General features: G+C 38.3%; 1 protein-coding gene and 1 long non-coding RNA gene across 3 annotated transcripts in view; one reads left to right on the forward strand and one right to left on the reverse strand.

Moving 5' to 3' along the window:
* The window catches only part of skap1 (src kinase associated phosphoprotein 1), a 187,246-nt gene that overhangs the window by 139,775 nt on the left and 20,292 nt on the right, over positions 1-27,179 (reverse strand). For both annotated transcript variants that reach the window (XM_061908132.1, XM_061908133.1), the window contains 2 exons: positions 14,128-14,153; positions 9,137-9,259 (listed from right to left, as the gene is read on the reverse strand). In XM_061908132.1, coding sequence (XP_061764116.1) covers positions 9,137-9,259; positions 14,128-14,153 — 149 coding nt within the window. The remainder of the gene's footprint in view (positions 1-9,136; positions 9,260-14,127; positions 14,154-27,179) is intronic.
* LOC133557035 (uncharacterized) lies at positions 17,055-19,083 on the forward strand. The gene is made up of 3 exons (XR_009807655.1): positions 17,055-17,584; positions 17,703-17,832; positions 18,677-19,083. It is a non-coding gene; the product is annotated as an uncharacterized LOC133557035 (long non-coding RNA).

Below are 27,179 nucleotides of genomic sequence, written 5' to 3' on the forward strand. Positions count from 1 at the left end.
AACAAACTTGGCTAAGAAAAAAAACACTTACTGTGACACAACGGAACTATGGCATGAACAGAGTGAACAGAAGTAGACAAAGCTACAAGCAACAAGACAGGCAGTGGTGACATCGACACAACACCACACGACAATAATCCAGCACTGACTGGAGGACAAAGCAGGTTAAAATAGGAGCGGGCTGATTGACACCAGGTGTGGCCAGGTGTTAATCAGCCGCAGCTGAGGGTAAACAGCGCCCAGGGAGAAAAACAGGAAACAGACAAAATAAGAGCGCTGACAGGAAATAAAGACAGGAAACAAAAACAAATGCAGAGAAAAAAACTAAGACATAGACCAAACTGTCAGGGACAAGCCTGACAAAGACATTGACACAAAGTTGATTATACATACAGGTCCTTTAAAACTGACTTCTAAACAACATTGTAAAATAGTTGTATTTGTAAACTGAGACAACATTGATGTCCAACGTTGGATCCACGTTGCTGGTTGGGAAATGACCAAATTTCAATGGTCAAATGAACGTCAGAAACCAACATTGATTAAACCTCATCAAAAAGCAGGTTTTTTCATCGTTATATTTGTGTTGTAGAATATTAGTTGGAAAATGACCAGATTTGAATAGTCAAATCCACATCAGCCCTGCGATGAGGTGGCAACCTTTCCAGGGTGTACACCGCCTTTCGCCCGATTGTAGCTGAGATAGGCACCAGCGCCCCGCCCCTCGCCACATCAAAGGGAATAAGCGGTAGAAAATGGATGGATGGATGGATGGATGGATGGATGTATGGATGGATGAAATCAACGTCAGAACCCAACAAGGATTAAATGTCGTCAAAAAGCACGTTGTTCAAACTTTGTATTTGTGTTGTAGAATATTGGTTGGAAAATGACCAAATTTCAATTGTCAAATCCACGTCAGAACCCAACACTAATTAAATGTCGTCAAAAAGCATGTTGTTTCAACGTTATATTTGCGTTGTAGAATATTGGTTGGAAAATGACCAAATTTCAAGAGTCAAATCCACTTCAGAACCCAACATTGATTAAATGTCGTCAAAAGGCATGTTCTTTCAACGTTATATTTGTGTTGTAGAATATTGGTTGGGGAAATGACCAAAATTCAACGGTCCAATCAACGTCAGAACACAACATTGATTAAACGTAGTCAAAAAGCATGTTGTTTCAACATTGTATCAGTGTGGTATAATATTGGTCGGAAAATGACCAAATTTCAATAGTCAAATCCACGTCACAACCCAGCATTGACTGAACGTTGTCAAAAAGCATGTTTTTTCAACGTTATGTTTGAGTTGTTCAACGTCAGGACCTAATTCAAGAAGTTCTCAAGGTTGTTTTAATGTCTTGCGCCTGCTGGGAAATAATCGATTATTGACGTTTACTAATCGATTTTACAGTCAGTCGCCCATGTTCAATTTGCGATGCATCTAAAAATCGCTTATTTCACCTATCTCTATTATACATTTACATGCATTTATATTCATGTGGCCCTCTCAGGGCAGTCATACATGTGATGTGGCCCTCAATAAATATTAGTCTGCCAACCTTGCTGTACACCGTATAAAACAGGGGCCTCAGACACGTGGCCCGCGGGCCAATTGCGGCCACAAGACGTTATTTTGCGGCCCCCAACTTAATATGAAAGTTTAATGTTGGTGCGGGCCGCAAGTTTTATATGAATGGCGCTTGACAGCGTTGTGTTATTTGGGTCCAAAATGGCTCTCTCAACGTTCTGGGTTGCCTACCCCTGCAATAGTGGAAAAGCGGCAAATGAGTGAAAGCGAAAGAGACGTTGCCACGGGGATGAGGGTTTGTGCCTGGCTGCAATCACACCGCGAAACCTGTACGTCAGTAATAACAGTTCCCGATAACCTGGATCAATTCAAACTGTTATATGTTTTTTTATTGTTTAATTTGCATTGCCTCACACGATGAACACTACATATATTTCTATATGACGCCGGATAACACTCCGGGAGCCGTCACTTTTTTGCGCTCGCTATCCCGGTACTTTCCCGGCTATTATCCGCCGACCGCTGTGTTGCCGTAGCGAGGAAAAGCGGAAGGACACACATTGCGGAAATATCATCATTCTCTGCGTCGGCTAAATACAAATATATTCCACAACCCCAAACATGTCTTTTTCAAAACCTGCAGTGAAGAGAAAGGTTAGTGATGAGCAAAGACATTTCAAGGAAATTGGGAGATGCAATATTTCTTTGTCGAAAACAGGGGCACCCCGACGTGTCATATTTGCACAGAGAAAGTTGCGGTGCACAAGGAATACAATTTGTAATGTCATTATACAACTACTGTATTTTTCAGAGTATAAGTCGCTCTGGAGCATAAGTCGCACCTGCCGAAAATGCATAATAAAGAAGAAAAAAAAAAACATATATAAGTCGCATTTTTGGGGGAAATGTATTTGATAAAACCCAACACCAAGAATAGACATTTGAAAGGCAATTCAAAATAAATAAAGAATAGTGAACAACAGGCTGAATAAGTGTACGTTATATGACGCATAAATAACCAACTGAGAAGGTGCCTGGTATGTTAATGTAACATATTATGTAAGAGTCATTCAAATAACTATAACATATAGAACATGCTATATGTTTACCAAACAATCTGTCACTACTAATCAATAAATCCCATGAAATCTTATACGTTTAGTCTCTTACGTGAATGAGCTAAATAATATTATTTGATATTTTACAGTAATGTGTTAATAATTTCACACGTAAGTCGCTCCTGAGTATACGTCGCAAACCCAGCCAAACTATGAAAAAACTGCGACTTATAGTCCGAAAAATACGGTAGACAGGTATGCAACATTTTTTTAAACAAATCTTTTCTTGCGGTCCAGCCTCACCCAGACTTTGCGTCCAGTGGCTCCCAGGTTAAAGGCCTACTGAAATGAGATTTTCTTATTCAAACGGGGATAGCAGGTCCATTCTATGTATCATACTTGATCATTTCACGATATTGCCATATTTTTGCTAAAAGGATTTAGTAGAGAACATCGACAATAAAGTTCGCAACTTTTGGTCGCTAATAAAAAAGCCTTGCCTTTACCGGAAGTCGCAGACGATGACGTCACCCGTGTGAGGGCTCCTCACATCCTCACATTGTTTATAATGGGAGTCTCCAACAAAAAGAACTATTCGGACCGAGAAAACGACAATTTCCCCATTAATTTGAGCGAGAATGAAAGATTTGTGGCTGAGGATATTGATAGCAAAGGACTAGAAAAAAAAAAAAGGCAATTGCATTGTGAGCGATTCAGATGTTTTTAGACACATTTACTAGGATAATTCTGGGAAATCCCTTATCTTTCTATTGCGTTGCTAGTGTTTTAGTGAGATTATATAGTACCTGATAGTCGGAGGGGTGTGTCCACAGTTGTCTTGACGCCAGTCTCTGAGGGAATTAGTCACGGCAGCAGCAGCACGACAGAAGTTCCGCTGATCTCCGGTAAGAGGCGACTTTTTACCACATTTTTCTCACTCAAATTTGCCGGTTGACAAGTGGTCGGGAACCATGTTTGCTTGACCGCTTTGATCCAGAGTAAAGCTTCACCTCCGGGAATTTTAAACAAGGAAACACTGTGTGTTTGTGTGGATAAAGGCTAAAGCTTCCCACCTCCATCTTTCTACTTTGACTTCTCCATTATTAATTGAACACATTGCAAAAGATTCAGCAACAGAGATGTCCAAAATACTGTGTAATTATGCAATTAAAGCAGACTACTTTTAGCCGCTAGTGGTGCTGCGCTAATATGTCCCCTCTAACTCGAGACATCATGCGCACGGGTCATCATACACGTCATCATTCCGCGACGTTTTCAACAAGAAACTCTGCGGGAAATTTAAAATTGTAGTTTAGTAAACTAAAAAGGCCGTATTGGCATGTGTTGCAATGTTAATATTTCATCATTGATATATAAACTATCAGACTGCGTGGTCGGTAGTAGTGGGTTTCAGTAGGCCTTTAATTGAGTTCGAGACCCCTGGTATAAAATATATATTTACACACACGTGCGTTTGTGTATTATAAGATGTGCAGGAATGCGACACATGAAAACAAAAAGGTGGGGGGGGGGGGGGGGGGGTTGAAAGATGTTGCGTGAGCCCCAAATAGCATAGCACGGGGTGGAGGGCGCTGCCGGCGTCAGACAAGGGCGAGGCGAGGACGCAGGCGCGGGCCCGGGTCAGCGGTGCGGTCAGCGGGTGAAACTCAGTTCACATTAGCATGCAGACAGCCGGCCTGACAATGGAGGCTCCATCTGTTCCTGTCAGCCATTACAAATCTGGTGTCAGCCGCTCCGCTGAAGACAACAGGCCGCCGCATCTCATCAAACGGGCGAAGGCTGCTCCGGCGCGGAAACGCGGCCATCGCCTTCAACGCTCGCTCACTCTCTGGTTAGGGAAGGGAGAGCGACGATTACCGCGGATGATGCATCCTCGCCGCCAAGCCAGTCGCGGATGAATGAAATGACGGCTAAAATCAGCATAAACGACGACTGAAGCCATTTCCATTCTAAGAGGATTTAAATTCGGATGATGTCACCGATGTTCATTAGGTGTTTTCCCTCAATCAGCCGGCAGTGAACACAGGCTGAACTTTGAACTCCACATGCCCTTTGGCTGAGGACACAAGTCATTCACTAACACCATCATGAGAAAGAAGCACAGCGCCGCAGGCTTCTCTCAAGGAATCACAGGTCGAGCCAAAATGTCTCAGCTGAAAGTCAAGCGGGTTGCTGTTTATTTGAAGCAAATTGCACACTGGAGACGCCATTTCTCCCATTCAACGGCCACAACACAGACACACCAGATCGGAGTATTAAAAAACACACAGTGTGTCTTCATCACAGCTTTCAGGAGCGTTTAACCCCTTCTTTGTTTGACAAGGGACAATAAATAATCATCTTCCATCTACGCCTGAGCAGGGGTGTCCAAAGTACGGCCTGCAGCTAATTTTTTTAAACGCCGCATACTAAAAATACTATTTAAAAAAACATTAAAAAGTGGAATAAAAGAGCAGGCACGGTGACATGAAAGGACAAGAAATTGCAATATCTACAAATAACACAAAGTGCCTGGCAGGCTGTTTTTTTCCTTTAAAACTGTCATTGCTCAAAAAAATAATAACATCGAATCTTGTTCAATTAGATTGCTTGAAACAAAACCGTGAGACTTGCTTTAGGCTGTTCTATCAGAACTAGTATTGATAAAATGCATTCGAGCCTCACTATTAAGCAAAGGGTTTCTTCTTTTTTCTGGTGCGTTACCAACTCAAGAATGCCCTCATTTTTGTTTGAGCAGAATGACTATTGCATCAATGCTCATAATTACAACACAAGAGCTGTTGTTAACGGCCGTGCTGTCATAGGCAGTTCAAAGACAAACTCAATGAAAAACACACATTTATTGCGTAATTGCTTTTTGGAATAATTCACCACTTGATATTCGTGTAATAAATCAGCCTTTAAGAAAAGAGTTCTAAGGTATTTACTGGAATGGAAAATACCATAGTTGAGGGAACTACCTTAAACTAAATTAATTTGTGTTATTTCATACAAGCTTGGATTTTTCATGTTGATTGATGCAATTGAATATTTTTTTGTCAAGCGTATCCCATACACATATGGACAGTGATCAATTATAATGTACTTATGTACAATATTGTGGTTCCATTTTTTTACGCGTTTAGCAATGTTTTAAACTGGATGTGGTAATATAAAACCAGCTGACTGCTATTGCATCAGCGAATGGGGGATCTTTTTCAAACAAACATATAAAATACACAAAAGAATAATGAATCAAAATAATTGTTGTTATGAATTATTGACCTATTCAAAGCTTTTACTTCACATCAAATATTCAACTTAGAAATTATGCATATTTTGTGTGTTTTCCATATTAAAAAATTAGGCCTGTGAATCTTTATGCCACGCACGATTTGATTCTCATTTTAAAATCCATACTTTTTATTAACATTGGGTGCCAGTTCTATGATTAACTACATTTCTCCATACAAAAGATAAACAGCTTTTATATGTTTTTTATATTACTGTAAAGAAAATTGGGTTTGTTTAAAAATAAAAATTCTACCCAAACATTTAATAAAGTCAAATACAAATAAGGCAACAAGAGAAGTATACAACATTTCTCTTTTCTAAAGTAAATCTGTACAGCAGATACGATCATCTCCATCAACAATATGATTTGTCTGAGTGGCTGGACAAGGCATGTAAAAAATAAAAATAAAACAATCAACACAATTTAAATCGGTTTATTATTCTTTTGAATCGGTTAAGAATTGTTACAAATAAGAATTGAGATTCATTCAAAAAGCAATTTTTTTTGACGCCGCTATAAAATACATTTTGTTTGACAAAAAGGGCCTTAAACAAAGAAATAAAAACAACAATAACAACTTATTATCTACGGATATATCTGCGTTGAAAGTAAAAAATAAAATAAAATGAAAAACTTTTATTTATTTTTAAAACTTTTATGAGTGGTATCCCCAATAATTAAGGGATTCTTTTTAAATTGTCATTGCTTCAAATAAATGTTATGAATTGTTCACCTGAATAAGGCTTCAATTACTTCACATCAAATATTCCACTTAGAAATATTGTGTTTGCCATATAAAAATTGTTTTCTTTGACAAACAGATTAAAAAACATTGAAATCAATAAAAATCGTATTATCGATGGATATGTCTGAAGTTGATCGAGAAACTTCAGCGTTAAAAGTAGAAACAGAAAAACTGACTTATTTTTAACACATTTTAGGAGTGGTCCCCCATTTGGATCCCCAATAACTGATGGATTTCTTTTTAAAACTGTCACTCCTCAACAAATAATAATGAATTAAAATCAAAGTTGTTATGAATTATTGACCTATTTTAGGCTCAAATTACTTCACATTAAATATTACACTTTGAAAATGTTGGAGGGCATTTTGTTTTTGCCATATGAAACAGGGTGTTAACAAAAAGGGCATAAAACCAAAAAAACACTTTATACCAACAGACTTGAAGAGGTATGGAATCTGTGGCTCTTTTGATGACTGCATCTGGCTATCAGATAAATCTTATCTGACATTGCTTAACATGATTAGTAATGAATAATTGCGCTGGTAATCAAATTGTTAAAAATAACGTTCAAAATATAAAACATCCTCATGCATTTTAATCCATCCATCCGTTTCTACCGCACCTGTTAAAGAAGTCGCATTAATGGTAAGAAGTATTTTATTCATTATTGGTTAGCATCGGAATGACAATGTTATTAAAAAAATAAGAGACTTATTACACTCCAAACATTTTGGTATTACTTAAAAATGCACGCATTTAGTTGTATTTAGTGTTAAAAAATATTATATGGCTCTCCCGGAAACACATTTAATAATATTTGGCTTTCATGGCTTTCTTAGCCAAAAACATTCCCGACCCCTGATCTAGAGATGTAATAAAAAAAAAAATATATATATATATATATATATATATATATATACACACACATCCACACACACACACACACACACACACACACACACACAGGTGTGCAGGCTATATATTCACAGTATATATACATATTTACACATATACATATATACACATATACATATATATATATATATATATATATACCGTATTTCCTTGAATTGCCGCCGGGGCGCTAATTAATTTAAAACCTCTTCTCACTCCTGCACTTACAAAAGGCATGCGGTAAAAGTAAGCATGCGCTAATAATTCTAAAACCTCTTCTCACTCCGGCACTTACCAAAGGCATGCAGTAAAAAATAGAGTGTGATGTAAGCTTGGACCTTAAATCCTACTGAATAGCTCTTAATCTTCTTCCCTTTATATGATTTCAAATTACCGGTACTGAAATCAGCCTCCTCCGTTTTGAAAATGATGACAGGGGAATTGGCACTCGTGACGTCACGTGTTTGATCAGGCGGTAATACTAAGCATGCGCTAATTATTTTGGGAAGCGAGTTTGACCCGGCAGTAATTCAAGGCAAGCACATACTTTATGCCCTGCGGCAATTCAAGGAAATACAGTAAATATATATATATATATATATATATATATTTATATATATATATATATATATATAGCCTGCACACCTGTGGGATGTTCCAAATAAGTGTTTGATGAGCATTCCTCAATTTTATCAATATTCTATGCCCAATATCTGACTTATTTTTGACAATTGTCTGACTGAGACCCTTCTGGGTCCCCGGGGACCAAACTTGAGGGGAGGTTTAAGGGTTATAGAAAATACATATATGTAGTATTTGGTTATGAAAATGTAAAAAATCAAAATGGCCCCCGCATTTTTTGCTGTGAAAAAAACGTTTGGCCACCCCCCTGACACAAAGCGTTCACGTGGCCATTTCTACGGCGCCGTGAAGCCAACGTCAACATCGTTCCCTGAATGGAATATTCTACAAAGAAAGCTCCCGGAGCAAAAATAGCCACCGGGGGCACTCGAGTCAATAACGCCCACCTGCGGCATGTCAGGGGCGATTAGCCGGCGCAGGGAGTCGGGAATACAAAATTGTGAACAGGAGGCAGGAAGATGGAGAGAAAGATTGATAAAGCCAGAGAGGGACAGGACACACATGGCCCCTCAGGTACAGTGTTGTATTTCAAACCCGCTTGTGAAAGAATAGAGGGGCTAGGGGTCAATAAATCACTGCATTAGCCTGCGGCTACAAAGCCTCCTCCCTGTGTGGGCCGCGGCCCGCGCACCTCCACCACTGGGGGGAGCTCTAGCTCACCGATCAGGCCTGCAAGAGGCTGCAGGAGCCCACCTCCTCACTGGCTAAAGGCGAGGAGGGGGAGGAGTCGGCGATAGGCGGTATGGTGTGATCTGTTTTCTCAAATTAGGACAACAATGTGTGCTTCCTGTGGAGTGAAGAGGCCATCTGAGAGGGTGTTAAAACTGCAGCCAGGCAGCTTTCTCAGAGGAAGCAAACAATAACTCTTCCTTTTAATTCCCTCACTCTATCAACACACGCACACACACACACACACACACACACAAACACACACCCACACACACACACACACACAGCATGAACTCACACTCTGGCGCTCCATCGTCCTGGTAGTCAGAAGCCAGCGAGGCGTCGTCGGACGGGGCAGAGCGACCCAAACTGGAGCTGCGGTTGTCATCGGAACCATCTTCCTCCCTCAAGTCAGCTGACACTGTGCGTGTGTGTTTGAAACAAAGCAGATAGTCAGTGTGTGAGCTCAATGCAGCGAACAGAACATGGAAACTACAAGACAATGACCTGTGCATTAGGAGTGTCCCTATATTGTAGCCTTGACTATTGGCCAATAACCTTATTGATCGGTTACGCAATCAACCGGAATCGTATATAATTGTATTATTTTGTAGTCGCGTGGAATGTTCGAAAAGGTTTGATCAAGTGAAATGAGTCCAGCGGAGAACAATGGCTTTGAAAAACAGTAAATATGGGTGGTATTTTTTTGGGGTCACAAAAATTCATGAATTCACGGCGCAGCAAACTGAATGATGCAGACCCGTTTGTTACTGGTTACTTTCTACACTGCAAAAACTGAAATCCAAGTAAGATTAAAGGCCTACTGAAATGAGATTTTCTTATTTAAAAACAGGGATAGCAGGTCCATTTTATGTGTCATACTTGATAATTTTGCGATATTGCCATATTTCTGCTGAAAGGATTTAGTAGAGAACATCGACGATAAAGTTCGCAACTTTTGGTCGCTAATAAAAAAGCCTTGCCTGTACCGGAAGTAGCAGACGATGTGCGCGTGACGTCACGGGTTGTAGGGCTCCTCGCATCCTCACATAGTTTACAATCATAGCCACCAGCAGCTAGAGCGATTCGGACCGAGAAAGCGACAATTTCCCCATTAATTTGAGCGAGGATGAAAGATTTTGTGGATGAGGATATTGAGAGCGAAGGACTAGAAAAAGAAAAAAAAGGCGAGGGCAGTGAGAGCGATGTAGATGTTATTAGACAAATTTCCTAGGATAATTCTGGAAAATCCCTTATCTGCCTATTGTGTTACTAGTGTTTTAGTGAGATTATATAGTACCTGAAAGTCGGAGGGGTGTGGTGACCGCCAGTGTCTCCGGTGGGAGGAGGTAATAGTCCGCAGCAGCTGCAGGCTCCGCTCATAACTACGGTAAGAGCCAACTTATTACCACAATTTTCTCACCGAAAACTGCCGGTTGACATGTGGGTGAGATCCAAGTTCGCTTGACCGCTCTGTTCCATGTTAAAGCTTCACCTTCGGGAATTTTAAACAAGGAAACACCGGCTGTGTTTGTGTGGCTAAAGGCTAAAAGCTTCCCACCTCCATCTTTCTACTTTGACTTCTCCATTATTAATTGGACAAATTGCAAAAGATTCAGCAACACAGATGTCCAGAATACTGTATAATTATGCGATTAAAGCAGACTACTTAAAGCTTCGATCGGGCTGGAAAATAATGTCTGCTTACAACCCGAGACGTCAAACGCACGCGTCATCATACCGCGACGTTTTCAACAGGACACTTAGCGGGAAATTTAAAATTGCAATTTAGTAAACTAAAAATGCCGTATTGGCATGTGTTACAATGTTAATATTTCATCATTGATATATAAACTATCAGACTGCGTGGTCGGTAGTAGTGGCTTTCAGTAGGCCTTTAAATATCTCAAATAAGGGTGATATTTGCTTATTTTCTGTCTGATAAGATAATTCTTCACACTAAGCAGATTTTCTGTTAGAGTGTTTTACTTGTTTTAGGTTTTTTGGTCCTAAATGATTTCAGTAAGATATTGCAGCTTGTTGCTGAGATTTGATGACCTATATTGAGTAAAACATTCTTGAAACTAGAACATTAACTGTTGCAAAGCTGCGTCATCAACACTCACAGGTATAAAACTACTTTTTCAAAGTAATCATTTCTTATTTCAAGCATGAAATAAAAAATCATGACTTTGACACAATTCCATCCATCCATTTTTCTACCGCTTATTCTCTTTGAGGTTGCGGGGGGCGCTGGCGCCTATCTCAGCTACAATCGGGCGGAAGGCGGGGTACACCCTGGACAAGTCGCCCCCTCATCGCAGTTTGACACAATTGTGTCTTATAATTAAAACGGATGACAGGCAAATGGACTTTGCTGGGTTTTTTTCAATGAAAATACGTACTCATATAGTATCATAGTTGGCCAGGGTTGTCCAAAGTGTGGCCCGGGGGCCATTTACGGCCCTCGGGTCTTTTTTTAACGGCCCCACGGCACATTTTAAGAATACAACTGAAAAAAATTAAAAACATAAAAAGTGGTATAAAAGAGCAAACAAGTGAAATGTAACAAGAAATTGTTGCAATGCTTACTCTTATAACACGAAGCTGCCACGCAGGCTGTTTTTTTCTTTAAAAAATAATAATGTATCAAAATCAATGTAATTTTGAATTATTGACGTATTCAAGGCTTCGATTACGTCCCATTAAATATTCCACTTTGAGATATTTTTTGGGGGAAATTTTGCATATTTTGTGTTTTGCCATATAAAAAAATGAGCTGTTTTTTTTTTTAAAAGAAGGGCCTAAAACAAACAAACAAAACATAAACAACAATAACACTTAAAATTGACGGATATATCTGAAGTGGATCTCGAGATTATTGTGCTGAAAGTAAAGAGTAAAAAAAATGTATAATTTATTTTTTAACACTTAAATAAGTAGGACACTTTTGGACCCCCAATTATTTTAGTGCGATTCGTTTTTAAGTGTCATTGCTCAAAAAATAATAATGAATCAAAATCACTTAAATAAGTAGGACACTTTTGGACCCCCAATTATTTTAGTGCGATTTGTTTTTAAGCGTCATTGCTCAAAAAATAATAATGAATCAAAATCCAAAATCAAGGCTCCAATTATTATATAATGTCAAATATTCCACCTAAAAAGTTATTGGGTGAAAATATTGCATATTTTGTGTTTTTTCCATTTCTTTTTCTAATGTTGATCTAGAGATTTAAAACATGCATAATAATAAAAATTATAATACTGAATAATGACACATTTAAAAATTTTTTTTTGGGACCAAAACCCTTTGGAGGCCTAAATGTATATTTTAATACATATATTGTATTGGTTTTTAAAATAAAAATTATGAAAAGGGCCCCCGCTTGCTCTGATTTTTCAGTGTGCGGCCCTCACTGAAAGTTTGGACACCCCTGCAGTTGGCACAGTACAGTAAACTGACAGTTAATATGTGACATTTATAACTTTTTTGAACAGAAATAGTTCATGCACATTCAGATGAATTCCTAAAAATTACAATTAAAGCAGTTTTGGCCGGGGGCCGGGCTGTTTATACGCGCACTATTTGACTGAAAGAGCACGCTCTTTCTTATCGATGGAAAAATGCATTTTTAGACAATATGATGTGCCAGAGCGGCTAGGAGACCCCGAGAGTAACAAGAGGTCGCCTTGTTACCTTTCCATTGAGAACAATAAATTAGTTTTTAGTATAAGTTTGCTGGTTTCACGAAATGTAATGCCGAGCGCATATCATTATGTCAAGATAATGGCACTAGCATTTACTTCATTTAAGAATACTTTTTAACATATTTAGCAAAAAAGGTCTCTTTTGTTATTAGTGAGAATATACTTATTTTAAAGTATTTTGGGGTTCATTGAGGTTAGCTAATTTTACTTGTTTTGGAAAATCTTGACAAGCCGAATTTTCTTCTTCTATTGGCAGATAATTTTGCTAAGTTCAAATAAAATACCCCTAATTGTTGTATTTTTTATTCTTGTTTTTAAACACTGACTTTTTGCAGTGTAATATTGGAGACTTTCTTTGTGTAAGTAATATGCAACTATAACTATTTGATAATTGTTTATATTGACATGATATCAAACCCCAGAAAACCCCCCAGCAGGACTGCTTGTGTCGCACGTGATATCACACGCAAGTAAACACGCTGCAGGACTGCTTGTATAAAAGATTTCCCATAATTCGATATTTGCTTTAGCCCAGGGTGTCCAAACTTTTTCCACAGAGGGCCGCACATTATAAAATTAAAGCAGGCGGGGGCACAATTTGGTATTTTTCATTTTCGAAACCAGATCTCACAGGTATGGTCCTGGGGACCTAGAAGGGTCTTAGTCATAAAAATGTCAAAAATAATAATATTATTTGTTTTTCCTAATTTTGTGTTACAACTCTAGATCAAATTCAGATTTGTAAATATAAAGTTTAAACTTTTTTTATGCTCTTTTTGTCAAATAAAACATTGATTTTTATGGCAAAACCACAAAATCTGTAATATTTCCCCCCAAAAATGTTCACAGTGGAAAAATTTAATTCAAGTAATTGAAAACTTAAATAGATTAATAAATAATTTTGCTAAAAAAAAAAAGAGCAATGACACATTCTAAGAGAAAATCCCACTAAAATTATCAAGGATCTAAAAAGGCCCCACATAATAAACTGTTAAAAACAAGTCCATCCATTTTCGACCGCTCGTCCCTCTCGCATACCATTTGTTTTACTTTCAACACTCCAGATCAACTTCAGATCCATTCGTTGATTAGAATTTCTCTTGATTTTTTTTTTGTTCGATAGTCACCTCCAAAGACATGCACCTGTGGATAGGTTGATTGGCAACACTAAATTTACCCTTTTTTGTGAATGTTGTCTGTATCTCTGTGTTGGCCCTGTCAACTTGTCCAGGGTGTACGCCGCCCTCCGCCCGAATGCAGCTGGGATAGACTCCAGCACCCCCGCCACCCCAAGAGGGACAAGCGGTAGAAAATGGATGGATGGATGTTTATTTGATACCCTTTTAATCACACACAACTTAGTTTTATAATGGCAAACATAAATATATTTCATAGTGCAGTATTTCATTAATCGGAGTCTTGAATAGGTCAATAATTCAAAACAATGTGGATTTTGATATTTTTCATTCATTTAATGATAATATTTTTCGAATGTGTGCTAAAAAATGTGCCGCCTTAGCCAATCAATATCGGATCGGGACACCCCTGTCGTGCAGTGGCGTGTAAATGGATACTTACACCGAAAGGGGAATTCCTGAGGGTTTCTGTGAAAGAATAACAAAAGTACGTTGAGCACTGACCACAACTCATATTCCGAACAACTTATAGTAAATATACATTGAAATTAACTTAAAGGGGTCATAATATGATTTTTGTTCTAAATGTAAAACACTTCCTCGTGGTCTACATAACATGTAATGCTGGTTCTTTGGTCTAAATCAGCGCTTCTCAATTATTTTCTGTTAACGACCCCCCACCAGGAAGAAGAAAATATTTTGCGCCCCACTCTCCACCATGATAATAAACATTATCATTCATCTATGAAATAAAAATCTGCATTACATCGCAGGTTTATTAACATTCAAAGAAAGGCCTTTCCTCATCTTCCACCGTGGTTAGAGTGAAGCCAAGTTAAAGTTACAAAAGTTAAAGTATCCATGATTGTCACACACACCCTAGGTGTGGCGAAATTATTCTCTGCATTTGACCCATCACCTTTGATCACTCCCTGGGAGGTGAGGAGAGCAGTGAGCAGCAGCGGTGGCCGCGCCCGGGAATCATTTTTGGTGATTCAACTCCCAATTCCAACCCTTGATCCTGAGTGTCAAGCTGGAAGGTAATGGGTCCCATTTTTATAGTGTTTGGTATGACTCTGCTACATACGCTTCATCATATTCTGCTATGGGCCCGAGGTTGTTTCATATATATCACTACCATGCCTCCATGTTATAAATTCATATTTTCAGGATCCTAAATACTAGGGGTGTGGGAAAAAATCGATTCGAATATGAATCGAATCGTTTACGTTGTGCGATTCAGAATCGATTCTCTTTTTTTTTTTAAATCAATTTTTTTTTTTTTTTTTTTTTTTATCAATCCAACAAACCACCACACAGCAATACCATAACAATGCAATCCAATTCCAAAACCAAACCTGACCCAGCAACACTCAGAACTGCAATAAACAGAGCAATTGAGAGGAGACAAACACGACACAGAACAAACCAAAAGTAATGAAACAAAAATGAATATTATCAACAACAGTATCAATATTAATTATAATTTCTGCATAGCAGTGATTAAAAATCCCTCACTGACATTATCATTAGACATTTATAAAAATAATAAAAAAAAGAACAATAGAATCACAGTGGCTTACACTTGCATCGCATCTCATAAGCTTGACAACACACTGTGTCCAATGTTTTCACAAAGATAAAATAAGTCATATTTTTGGTTCGTTTAATAGTTAAAACAAATTTACATTATTGCAATCAGTTTATAAAACATTGTCCTTTACAATTATAAAAGCTTTTTTTTTTTCAAATCTACTACTCTGCTGGCATGTCAGCAGACTGGGGTAGATCCTGCTGAAATCCTATGTACTGAATGAATACAAAATCGTTTTGAATCGGAAAAATATCGTTTTTGAATCGAGAGTCAAATCGAATCGAAAAAAAATTTGTGACCCCAAGAATCGATATTCAATCGAATCGTGGGACACCCAAATATTCACAGCCCTAGTAAATACACAAAGACAGGTACTAGTAGGTAGGAGAAGTTGGTTTTGAATAATAGGTCCACTTTAAATTCACCCTTTAGTTTTCAACTTTGGTCCTTCGATTAAGCGCGCACACACATATGCAGCTGCCTCTTCCACTTCCAGGTATGCCCAACTACTATCTGTTGTTTTGGAGATATTGATGTGTATTTTGCTATTTCTAATCCCTTGTAAAGAATCATACAGTATGTCTAATGTAAGCTCAAGTTTTACATACGTTGAATTCTTGAAAAGAACAAACACCATCCATCCATCCATCCTCTTCCGCTTATCCGAGGTCGGGTCCCGGGGGCAGCAGCCTAAGCAGGGAAGGCCAGAGAGAAGTTAAGTCCCTACCTTTAGTCAAAAGTGATTTATGACCCCCCATAAAACAATGATTTATGACCCCTCAAGGTCAAAGGTCAATGATTTATGACCCCTCAAGGTCAAAGGTCAATGATTTATGACCCCTCAAGTTCAAAGGTCAAAGTCAAAGGTCAAAGTCAAAGGTCAGGTTCAAATGTCAAGGTCAAGTGGGTGTGGCTTACCCGGAAGAGGGTGGAGTTAAGACCTGCGGTGGGAGTGGTTAAACCAGGAAGAGGGTGGAGTTTTAAACAGAAAGAGGGCAGAGTTAAGACCTGCGGTGGGAGTGGTTAAACCAGGAAGAGGGTGGAGTTAAGACCTGACAGGGAACAGAGGAGGGTTCAGTTTTTTTAAGAAAGCAATGTCATCTGAGCAGCATGTGACCATATATTTGATAGTTTAAATGTTTACGATCGTTTGAAACAACTTCCAGATTTCGATGTATTGATGGCTGGGAATGTTACGTGTGGAGATGTGGACACGCACGCACTTCACACACACACACACACACACACACACACACACACACACACACACACACACACACACACACACACACACACACACACACACACACACATTCGTACGCACTGTTATTACCATGTTATTAGACATTGTCTTAGTCATTATTTGGAGCTTTATACGTTAGCGTAAAGACTTTGTTCGATTCGGTCATGATTAGTGAAACGCCTGTTTCGATTGATAAAAATAATAAAACTTACATTGACGCTCCGCAAAAAAGTCGAGTGTTTCTAAATCGTATTCAGTTTTCAGCTAAAAGAAAGAAGAGACGGAAGCCCTTTCTCGATATTTTCATCGTTATCTACCGTGGATTGGGAAGTTTTTGGTGGACACGCACACACACACGCACACACACACACACACACACACACACACACACACACACACACACACGCACACACACACACACGCACACACACACACACACACACACACACACACACACACACACACGTTCGTACGCACTGAAACAACTTCCGTACCTCACGAAAACATATTTAAACAGATGGAAAAAACTATCGCAGAACACAGTGTCACGTAGCAACTGGTCTTTACGGTCGTTTGAATCAACAGGTCAGTTTGGGGGACAAAAGGAGGGTTCAGTTTTTACTGACTTCCCATCTGACAGTTTAAATGTTTATGACCGTTTGAATCAACAGGACACGCACGCACACACACACACACGCACGCACACACACACACACACACACACATACACACACACACGCACACACACACACACACACACACACACACACACCATTACCTCTGCTTTACCATGTTATTAGACATTGGTTTAACTCCATTTAAGCATTTAAACGTTAAAAGCATTGCACTTGTACGACGTTGTAATACTTTTTTTTTACCAGCCGATGACGACGAAGTGAAAGACGATGAACTTTGCTTAAACGGTCTTACAAAGTTGGAAGATGATTTTCGAGGTGTGTTTAAACCTTCAAATTATTTAATATTATGTGTATTCATTATTTAGTTTCATAGAGGATTTGCCGTAAGATCCTAACGCGATCGTTTTAACACAATCGCAGTCTGGTGAGTCAAATGATTCTCATTTTACAAGAAAAAAAACATGCGGTATACGATACATATATACATATATTTACTTACAGATTTTCCGTTTACATCTCTTGCTCACTGGTCTCCCTTAAAGCTGGCGGGTCCGTCAACGGCCGTTCCAGGCAGAGGAGAAGGCTTGATTGCGCCAAAGACTCCAGACATCGAATCCTTGCTCCGAGGGGAAATCATCGAAAACGACGGTGAATGTCCAACAGGCACCCGCTGTAAGTTTTTCTCGTTTTCTGTAAGCTTTTTAAGATTCTCAGGAGCTTTAAAGAGCTCCTCTCATTCCAATGTCTTTCGCTCAAATGAATTTCGCGCCTAAGGGGAATGGGCGGGGACTGATTCCGGAGGTGGGCGGATGTTTCCGCCAAGCAACCTTCTGGTTGAAATGGAGTGTGGATCAAGATGGATCCCTACTCTATATTCTTTTATTTAACCCAATGTTTTTTAAATACGTGTATAATGCTTTATATCCTATGTGTTGTGAATTCCATCCTACAATATCTTCCAAGGAACCCAAAGAAATGTTACCACACCTCCCGCTTTATTTATTCTATAGATTACCTGAACTATTTCATAAACTAAATCTTGTCTTGTTTCTGATGCTATGTTTTTTTATGCTCATCAATGCACTGTTGGACTGCGAGCACACAACTACTTTCCTTGCTTTGTTTTCCTCTATCCAGTTAACTGCCATATAAATTGCTACCAATTCCCCCGTAAAAACAGATAGTTTATCACTGATTATTTTATTTAATACTATGTTTCCTTGTGGGATAACTGCTACAGCTCTTACCTTTTTTTTTTTTTTTTTTTTTTTTTTTATATAGTTTTTGATGCATCCGTATATATCATATCTCAATCCATTTTTCTATCCGGTAACTATTTAAATTTCTATTCTTTAGTAATTGCATGTTTTCTTTTGGGTTATCAAACATCCACGGTGGTATTGCAGGCATTGGTACCGTAGGACTAACTTTAATATTGTCAATTTTAACTTTATTACATATGTCTCCTATAATCCACCCAAAACTATTCTTTTTTGTTTTCTCTTTTTCTTGGCAGATTGGTAGCACTGGACAAGTCGGATATCCTTGCTTGGATCCTTTTAAAGTTGCCCGATAAACTGCTGAGAGTTGATCTCTCCTCTTGTCCAAAGGTTTTTCGTTCATTTTTACTTGTAATACTGGCACTAGGGTTGATGTAGTAGCTCCACAACATAACCTTAAAGCCTGTGACTGGATCCGGTCTATTTTTCCCAAGTCATGTTTTTGAAGCAGATTGGTAAATAATGCATCCGTAATCAATAACAGATGGAATTAAAGTTATAAATATATACATGTATTGTTTTCAACGTTAACCTATCAGCCCCCCAATCATTACCCCTCAAAGCCCTCATTATATTTAACACCTTTTTACTTTTTCCCCTATTTTTTTATTTTCCGGAAGGAACACTCCTGAAGGAATAAATAAAGTACTATCTAATCTAATCTAATCAAATCTATTTTGCTGATGTGGGTTGACTAGTTCATATTTTTCTCAAACCATATTCCTAAATATTTAAATACTTGTACCTCTTCTATATTTTCACCTTAGAGTTTTTATTTGGAGCTTGTTTTGTACTTTTGTCTTTGTAAAATGTATGACTTTTGTCTTTCCAACAGAGAATCTTAAACCTCAAGCCGTTCCCCAGTCTTGAACATTATTTACCACTTTGTTAGTTTTTTGATTATTTCTTTTGACTCTAAATAATATACTAGTCTTTCATTAATCTTTTTTTTTTTTCCATTACTTTTCCCCAAATTTATAATTTCCTGCCTCTTCCGGGTCTTACCCTGACTTGCATATTGGAATTGTTACCGCTAATTATCCCCTCTGCCGGTCATTCTCCTTCTTCATATATCCTGTCATATCATTTCAAGACCACTTCTTTGACGATGCCACCTAAGTTTTTGATCATTTGATAACCCGCTAGGTCTTTCCCCGGTGACGTATTTTTAACCTTTTTCAAAATTCGAACCATTTCATTCAAAGAAAATGTCATATCCATAGTGTTGGTAAAGCTATTATCGTTGTCTTCCATCATTTCCCCAATATTTAAACTCATTGTTTTTTCTCTCTTTTGTTTTTCCACATTTCTCAAATTATCATTACTGTGCACTTCAACAAATGTTTTTGCTAAAGGTTCTGCTGTTTCTTTACCCGTGACTACATCTTCTTTGATAAATGTGGCACATCATCCTCTTTACCCTTCATTCCTATCTTTACGAATCGTTATATATCCTTTTATTATAAAGTTAAATTTTGGCTTCAGCCCTGTTTCTTGAATACAAATTATACGTGGTTTAGTTTTCATATTTTTAATATATCCCTTTAATTCACGTTCGGTTGCTATCAAACTTCTGGCATTCCACCGGACCATTAACAGGGTGTTGGAATGTGGTAACATGACTCCGTCACGTCTACTCTCCGTAGTACAGCTTGCACCCGGTACCAAGATAGTTCTTTCAACAACTTTGATGCTGCTTTGACAATTATTTTGATCTTCTCAGTCTTATTTTTACTTTCATTTTGTATCAAAGCTGAGTTGTGCTCTCTGGTTTATTTTGCAAATGAACCGACAGAACATGATCATGTACAAGACTCGCCTACCCACAATGCACTGCAACCCAACGCTCCTGGTCGGATGTTTTTTTCGGGGTTCATGGAGAGATGCGGTAAAGAGTGGTAGCCAAGACACATGGTCACACACGGTCACACACGGTCACACACGGTCACACACGGTCACACTCGGCAATTATTTTGACCTGGGGAGCAGATATAGAGGAAAAAATGTGTCTGGGGGGCCGGGATATCTGATTTTCAGGTACAAAAAACTTCACAATGACACAAAATAAACACAACAGTTAAACCTCACACTAAAAAACAAGACATTGACTTGTACGTTCAAAAGACAGAATAGAACAAGTCAAGACATGCAATGCCATCTACAAAATGTTATGTAAATGTTAGTCATTACACACGCGGCTATGGTTTTGATGTATTTGTTACAGACATGTTTACGTCAAGTAACATCACATGGTTCCATTTGCACCTTTCAACAAATCTGAAAAGGAATATTAAGAAGTAAAACTTATATTTAATCCTACCTCTTCTCCGAGCACACGGTGACTGTACATACGGGTCGAAAAATGTTGACCTAATTCAGCATTTCTCAAAGTGTGGGGAATAGAGACATGACAGGTGGGGCGCGAGGAAAGGGAGGACATTTTTTATTTTTGATTTTTTTTTACTATGCTTTCATTTTCTATACACACTGTAAATCACTTTGTGATTCTGTCTGTGAAATCCGCCGTATAAATAAATGTAAATTACTTATTTTTCCTGTAGGCTTTAAATTTCTCGGCAGGAGCGAAAGTTTGACAGACATAGCAACAGTAACTTTTGCAGGCAGGGCTAAGAGGAACAAACTTTCGCGCGGATGGGTAGCAGGCTAATGTGCGAACCACAATTACACAAAATGGATACATTTGCAACTCGCACCTCAAAGGTCTGCGGAGAAACAAAAATATGACGGGTCTAATCAACCAAAAAGTCAACCTAAAAGAAAATATGGCGAAGGGTATCTTGCTCTTGGATTCACGGCAGCGGAGGTGGGGGCAGAGGAGAGACCCCTGTGTGTTCTTTGTCTAAAACGGCTAGCAGCAGACAGCCTGAGACCCAACAAAGCAAAGAGACAACTCGAGACCACACATGATGTCCAATAAATTGTTTTGTTGGGGCGATGGGGGTAGGTGGGCCTTGAGTCTAAAGTGGTGATGACAGAAAAAAAAAAAGTTTGAGAAGCCCTGACCTAATTGTACGGATCTCACTTTAAACGGGAAAAAGATCATTTAAATGTTTTCACTTTGAATATGAAACGAGGAGTAAAATGTACAATATTATCAATTATTTCACAAGGACATGTTTTAAGGATATTGTACAGTATAATTAAATCTAAAATGAATGTGATCACTTTCAGGATCATTTTATTTTTAGCCAGTAAACAACTGTTATGTACTTTTGAATCGGGTTTTCAAAAAAAAAGAAAAAGGGAGGGACAATCAAGGATCAACAATGGCACGACTTTCACTAGCTTGCGTGAGGTCAAAAGACAAGAGATTTTAGACCAATGCTGCTTTGGATCTGTTCCTGCTAAACTAGTAAGTGACTTTCAATGCTCAAATCAGAATAATAATACAAATTTTAGCTACTGGAAATTTGTGTGGTAGCAATAAATACCCACCAGCGCGATACTTTGCAGTTCCACACTGACCAACCACGCAACAAACTCAAAAGAACTGTACAAGGAAAAAACAATGCAGTGACTTCAAACTGCAAATATAAGGTTTGAGTAAAATATGTAGGTTGGTGTGAATGTTGTCCGTCTATGTTGACCCTGCAATGAGGGGGCGACTTGTCCAGGGTGTACACCTCCTTCCACCCGATTGTAGCTGAGATAGGCGCCAGCGACCCCCACGTCCCCAAAAGGGACTAAGTGGTAGAAAACGAATGTAGGTTCCTACTGTGGAAAGTTCAGTAATACAGAATCATTGTGGCATTATCGTGTCAGTTTGACGCTATATGCGCTAGTCCTCATGGTAAATGTGGTTTTCCTTTTGGGAAAACGCCATCGCTTTGGTTCACTGGTGCGGCCAATATAAACCAAAACTGAAAGTTCTTAAGTGGGGGTTTAAGTAGAGTTTATAAATCTTGTATCTGTGCCACATATAGCCTTATTTCAGTGTCAACAGTCTCCAGCTTACTTGCTACACATGTTTTGGCTCTGCCCATCCCTGTGCAGTTATTGGACCGACATTTTTAATACTTTGTCTGTTGTTGTAATTACCTACTAGGCCTTCTTTGCCTTTATTTGTTGTTGTATCTTTATGTTAGCAATTGGGACTTTTTGAATGAAATTGTCTGTGGCTCCATGTTAACGAAGTTGCCTGTACTATTTGACTGATGCATTTTATTGATTGATTTATTATTTTTCTTTCTTTTTCGTTTTGTCTCCTCAGAAAAAAAATTTGGTAACTTTGTTTGTTTTACAACTTGTGCCAGGATAGCAGTAATTGCACAAAGGCATTCTTCTTCTTTTAGTTTTCTGACAGCACGTAGGCGTTCGCATCAACTTTCGTCTTTTTAACAAATGGGTAAAGGGGGAATGATGTATGCCGTAAAACTAGTTGGCACATTTAATATTTAATAATAATGAATATTGTAAAATTCTATAATTTTTGTTATTTAAAGGGGAAAACCCGATTCAAAAGTACATAACAGTTGTTTACTGGCTAAAAATAAAATGATCCTGAAAGTGATCACATTCATTTTAGATTTAATTATACTGTACAATATCCTTAAAACATGTCCTTGTGAAATAATTGATAATATTGTACATTTTACTCCTCGTTTCATATTCAAAGTGAAAACATTTAAATGATCTTTTTCCCGTTTAAAGTGAGATCCGTACAATTAGGTCAGGGCTTCTCAAACTTTTTTTTTTTCTGTCATCACCACTTTAGACTCAAGGCCCACCTACCCCCATCGCCCCAACAAAACAATTTATTGGACATCATGTGTGGTCTCGAGTTGTCTCTTTGCTTTGTTGGGTCTCAGGCTGTCTGCTGCTAGCCGTTTTAGACAAAGAACACACAGGGGTCTCTCCTCTGCCCCCACCTCCGCTGCCGTGAATCCAAGAGCAAGATACCCTTCGCCATATTTTCTTTTAGGTTGACTTTTTGGTTGATTAGACCCGTCATATTTTTGTTTCTCCGCAGACCTTTGAGGTGCGAGTTGCAAATGTATCCATTTTGTGTAATTGTGGTTCGCACATTAGCCTGCTACCCATCCGCGCGAAAGTTTGTTCCTCTTAGCCCTGCCTGCAAAAGTTACTGTTGCTATGTCTGTCAAACTTTCGCTCCTGCCGAGAAATTTAAAGCCTACAGGAAAAATAAGTAATTTACATTTATTTATACGGCGGATTTCACAGACAGAATCACAAAGTGATTTACAGTGTGTATAGAAAATGAAAGCATAGTAAAAAAAAATCAAAAATAAAAAATGTCCTCCCTTTCCTCGCGCCCCACCTGTCATGTCTCTATTCCCCACACTTTGAGAAATGCTGAATTAGGTCAACATTTTTCGACCCGTATGTACAGTCACCGTGTGCTCGGAGAAGAGGTAGGATTAAATATAAGTTTTACTTCTTAATATTCCTTTTCAGATTTGTTGAAAGGTGCAAATGGAACCATGTGATGTTACTTGACGTAAACATGTCTGTAACAAATACATCAAAACCATAGCCGCGTGTGTAATGACTAACATTTACATAACATTTTGTAGATGGCATTGCATGTCTTGACTTGTTCTATTCTGTCTTTTGAACGTACAAGTCAATGTCTTGTTTTTTAGTGTGAGGTTTAACTGTTGTGTTTATTTTGTGTCATTGTGAAGTTTTTTGTACCTGAAAATCAGATATCCCGGCCCCCCAGACACATTTTTTCCTCTATATCTGCTCCCCAGGTCAAAATAATTGCCGAGTGTGACCGTGTGTGACCGTGTGTGACCGTGTGTGACCGTGTGTGACCATGTGTCTTGGCTACCACTCTTTACCGCATCTCTCCATGAACCCCGAAAAAAACATCCGACCAGGAGCGTTGGGTTGCAGTGCATTGTGGGTAGGCGAGTCTTGTACATGATCATGTTCTGTCGGTTCATTTGCAAAATAAACCAGAGAGCACAACTCAGCTTTGATACAAAATGAAAGTAAAAATAAGACTGAGAAGATCAAAATAATTGTCAAAGCAGCATCAAAGTTGTTGAAAGAACTATCTTGGTACCGGGTGCAAGCTGTACTACGGAGAGTAGACGTGACGGAGTCATGTTACCACATTCCAACACCCTGTTAATGGTCCGGTGGAATGCCAGAAGTTTGATAGCAACCGAACGTGAATTAAAGGGATATATTAAAAATATGAAAACTAAACCACGTATAATTTGTATTCAAGAAACAGGGCTGAAGCCAAAATTTAACTTTATAATAAAAGGATATATAACGATTCGTAAAGATAGGAATGAAGGGTAAAGAGGATGATGTGCCACATTTATCAAAGAAGATGTAGTCACGGGTAAAGAAACAGCAGAACCTTTAGCAAAAACATTTGTTGAAGTGCACAGTAATGATAATTTGAGAAATGTGGAAAAACAAAAGAGAGAAAAAACAATGAGTTTAAATATTGGGGAAATGATGGAAGACAACGATAATAGCTTTACCAACACTATGGATATGACATTTTCTTTGAATGAAATGGTTCGAATTTTGAAAAAGGTTAAAAATACGTCACCGGGGAAAGACCTAGCGGGTTATCAAATGATCAAAAACTTAGGTGGCATCGTCAAAGAAGTGGTCTTGAAATGATATGACAGGATATATGAAGAAGGAGAATGACCGGCAGAGGGGAAAATTAGCGGTAACAATTCCAATATGCAAGTCAGGGTAAGACCCGGAAGAGGCAGGAAATTATAAATTTGGGGAAAAGTAATGGAAAAAAAAAAAAGATTAATGAAAGACTAGTATATTATTTAGAGTCAAAAGAAATAATCAAAAAACTAACAAAGTGGTAAATAATGTTCAAGACTGGGGAACGGCTTGAGGTTTAAGATTCTCTGTTGGAAAGACAAAAGTCATACATTTTACAAAGACAAAAGTACAAAACAAGCTCCAAATAAAAACTCTAAGGTGAAAATATAGAAGAGGTACAAGTATTTAAATATTTAGGAATATGGTTTGAGAAAAATATGAACTAGTCAACCCACATCAGCAAAATAGATTTGATTAGATTAGATTAGATAGTACTTTATTTATTCCTTCAGGAGTGTTCCTTCCGGAAAATAAAAAAATAGGGGAAAAAGTAAAAAGGTGTTAAATATAATGAGGGCTTTGAGGGGTAATGATTGGGGGGCTGATAGGTTAACGTTGAAAACAATACATGTATATATTTATAACTTTAATTCCATCTGTTATTGATTACGGATGCATTATTTACCAATCTGCTTCAAAAACATGACTTGGGAAAAATAGACCGGATCCAGTCACAGGCTTTAAGGTTATGTTGTGGAGCTACTACATCAACCCTAGTGCCAGTATTACAAGTAAAAATGAACGAAAAACCTTTGGACAAGAGGAGAGATCAACTCTCAGCAGTTTATCGGGCAACTTTAAAAGGATCCAAGCAAGGATATCCGACTTGTCCAGTGCTACCAATCTGCCAAGAAAAAGAGAAAACAAAAAAGAATAGTTTTGGGTGGATTATAGGAGACATATGTAATAAAGTTAAAATTGACAATATTAAAGTTAGTCCTACGGTACCAATGCCTGCAATACCACCGTGGATGTTTGATAACCCAAAAGAAAACATGCAATTACTAAAGAATAGAAATTTAAATAGTTACCGGATAGAAAAATGGATTGAGATATGATATATACGGATGCATCAAAAACTATATAAAAAAAAAAAAAAAAAAAAAAAAAAAGGTAAGAGCTGTAGCAGTTATCCCACAAGGAAACATAGTATTAAATAAAATAATCAGTGATAAACTATCTGTTTTTACGGGGGAATTGGTAGCAATTTATATGGCAGTTAACTGGATAGAGGAAAACAAAGCAAGGAAAGTAGTTGTGTGCTCGCAGTCCAACAGTGCATTGATGAGCATAAAAAAACATAGCATCAGAAACAAGACAAGATTTAGTTTATGAAATAGTTCAGGTAATCTATAGAATAAATAAAGCGGGAGGTGTGGTAACATTTCTTTGGGTTCCTTGGAAGATATTGTAGGATGGAATTCACAACACATAGGATATAAAGCATTATACACGTATTTAAAAAACATTGGGTTAAATAAAAGAATATAGAGTAGGGATCCATCTTGATCCACACTCCATTTCAACCAGAAGGTTGCTTGGCGGAAACATCCGCCCACCTCCGGAATCAGTCCCCGCCCATTCCCCTTAGGCGCGAAATTCATTTGAGCGAAAGACATTGGAATGAGAGGAGCTCTTTAAAGCTCCTGAGAATCTTAAAAAGCTTACAGAAAACGAGAAAAACTTACAGCGGGTGCCTGTTGGACATTCACCGTCGTTTTCGATGATTTCCCCTCGGAGCAAGGATTCGATGTCTGGAGTCTTTGGCGCAATCAAGCCTTCTCCTCTGCCTGGAACGGCCGTTGACGGACCCGCCAGCTTTAAGGGAGACCAGTGAGCAAGAGATGTAAACGGAAAATCTGTAAGTAAATATATGTATATATGTATCGTATACCGCATGTTTTTTTTCTTGTAAAATGAGAATCATTTGACTCACCAGACTGCGATTGTGTTAAAACGATCGCGTTAGGATCTTACGGCAAATCCTCTATGAAACTAAATAATGAATACACATAATATTAAATAATTTGAAGGTTTAAACACACCTCGAAAATCATCTTCCAACTTTGTAAGACCGTTTAAGCAAAGTTCATCGTCTTTCACTTC

The sequence above is a fragment of the Nerophis ophidion genome, linkage group LG08 (assembly GCF_033978795.1).
Source record: "Nerophis ophidion isolate RoL-2023_Sa linkage group LG08, RoL_Noph_v1.0, whole genome shotgun sequence".
Lineage (NCBI taxonomy): Eukaryota > Metazoa > Chordata > Actinopteri > Syngnathiformes > Syngnathidae > Nerophis > Nerophis ophidion.